This window comes from Priapulus caudatus, unplaced genomic scaffold (assembly GCF_000485595.1).
Source record: "Priapulus caudatus unplaced genomic scaffold, Priapulus_caudatus-5.0.1 Scaffold17, whole genome shotgun sequence".
NCBI lineage: Eukaryota > Metazoa > Priapulida > Priapulimorpha > Priapulimorphida > Priapulidae > Priapulus > Priapulus caudatus.
Window position 1 is genome coordinate 1,269,724 of NW_014577078.1, and position 2,098 is coordinate 1,271,821.

At 42.7% G+C, this 2,098-nt stretch overlaps 1 protein-coding gene across 1 annotated transcript in view; it reads left to right on the forward strand.

Moving 5' to 3' along the window:
* Positions 1 to 1,278: 1,278 nt before the first annotated feature.
* Positions 1,279 to 2,098, forward strand: part of LOC106810619 (BTB/POZ domain-containing protein KCTD7-like) — a 3,600-nt gene continuing 2,780 nt past the window's right edge. The window contains exons 1-2 of the mRNA XM_014814045.1: positions 1,279 to 1,372; positions 1,691 to 1,842. Of these exons, the coding sequence (XP_014669531.1) occupies positions 1,337 to 1,372; positions 1,691 to 1,842 (188 nt within the window). The 5' untranslated portion in view covers positions 1,279 to 1,336. The remainder of the gene's footprint in view (positions 1,373 to 1,690; positions 1,843 to 2,098) is intronic.

Here is a 2,098-nt window from a genome sequence, read left to right on the forward strand (position 1 = left end):
AGAGGGAGAGCGCGCGCGAGAGAGAGAAAGAAAGAGAGAGAGAGAGAGAGAGAGAGAAAGAGAGAGAAAGAGAAAAAGAGACAGAGACAGAGGGGGGGGGATAGAGGGAGGGAGGGAGGAAGTGAGAGAGAAAGCGAACTGCGATCAATAACCCGCAACAGCTAGATTGAATGAACGAACAACCGACTGAAGCATACGCGCGCCCGCACGCACGCCCGCACGCACGCACGCACGCGCGTACTTACGCTCGCACGTACGCGTACACACACACACACACACACACACATGCGCGCGGGCACACGCACGCATGCACGCATGCACGCACGCACGCACGCACGCAGGCACACATACATACATATATATTCTCTAGCTTGTGAAGAGTTTACATGGGATGTAGGAGTCCACTTACAAATTTTTGAGATTAGCTTTATTTGTAGACGCACCTTCTTATTTTTTGAGCCCAGCGACTTGTTAATGATTTGCATACAACAACGTTGGCGCCGGAAGGGTTTCCCGGGTTATGGCCCTAGTCGTTAGACTTAAAAAGACGCGCGCCAAAAAAAATAGTTTGCGAAATACTACACCGATGTGTTAAGCCATGATTGTATACCGCAAACTGGTTATTCTCGATTCTATTGACACAACTCACCCGGACTAGTTTAATGTGGAATAAATTTTGTAGTCTGTACGGGGTAAATATTAATCAACAATGGTTAATCAATTAATCAATCAATCAATAATCAATCAATCAATCAATTAATCAATCAATTAATCAATCAATACTAATCAACATGGTTATATCCCTAACATCCTCCCCCTATATGCAAGTAGTACTTAGGCCAACCTAAACAATTACGTACATTTCGTACGACAGATGAGGCGATATGTATCTGGAATATTTACACGTTTCTAACTGCGCCATCGGTGTGGTGCCACGCGTAGAACAAAGATCAATGTTCTATGGTCAACTAAGCACTGTAGACAAGAAGCGTGTCAATCTTACAAACCATACACTAAGGTATCAACATCGTACAAAAAGCTGGTAGGCATAGGTGGCAGTCTAACATGGTCGTACTCTAAATGGAGTGACAGGTTGAAGTTTGCTGTTGATATGCGCGCCTCGATAGTTCATAGAACCTTCCTAAGCAGATAAACAAACCCGTAACGCTTACTTAGCAGTACGCACGACTCACTTTACTTAGCGCGTTTTCTTATAAATAGGTTCTTATACATACATAATTACATACATTCATTCATTCGCGCGTACTTCCGACCGTGCGCCGATCCTTACAATTATTTCTTCCAAGCTGTGACGCCACGATACTTATCCGGAAACATGAAAAACAAATCCGACGATCTCAACAAGCAGAAGGTATGTCGAAGCGTAATGCGACCATTCTACAGCGGGTGATGCTCCTACTTGTCTGCTGGCGGAATGGGAAAATTATCATTATTGTTCTTTTTAATTAAATTCATGATTGGGTTTGCGTAGTGATTATAGAGAGGGTCTAGTGTGCGTTTGTCTGTAATGTATCGAGGCTATTATATTTTAAAGTAATTATTGATTAAAATAATAAAATCCAATGTAGGAAGATGATTTGTGCATACAAGCTACCATGATTATACCGTAATACAAGGAAAAATGGCAGGCATTTAAAAAAAACGTTCGTTCTTTTATTGACATCGCTAGCTGCCAAGTGTAGTGGATCTGAACGTCGGTGGCAAACTGTACACGACACGGTTATGCACTCTTCGACGCTATCCGGATTCGTTGCTGGCCGCCATGTTTTCAGGAAAATATCGACTAGATCATGACGAGGCGTACCGCATCTTCATAGACAGGTGTTTTTTTTTATCAACATCAGCAGCAATTTGAATTAAACGTAGAAAATGGATTTTGACGTCAGCGGTTTATCGTACCGTTTTGATGACCGTACCTTACCGTACCGGATCGTACCGATTAATTTGCCAGCATAAATTTGCAGGCATAAATTTGCCGAATATTTCCAATAGAATGAGGTGTACATTTTCATTGGATGTGACTGAGCTAATGTTCTTTGTGTTTCTTACATACGCGCGCGCGCGTATGTACGTGTGT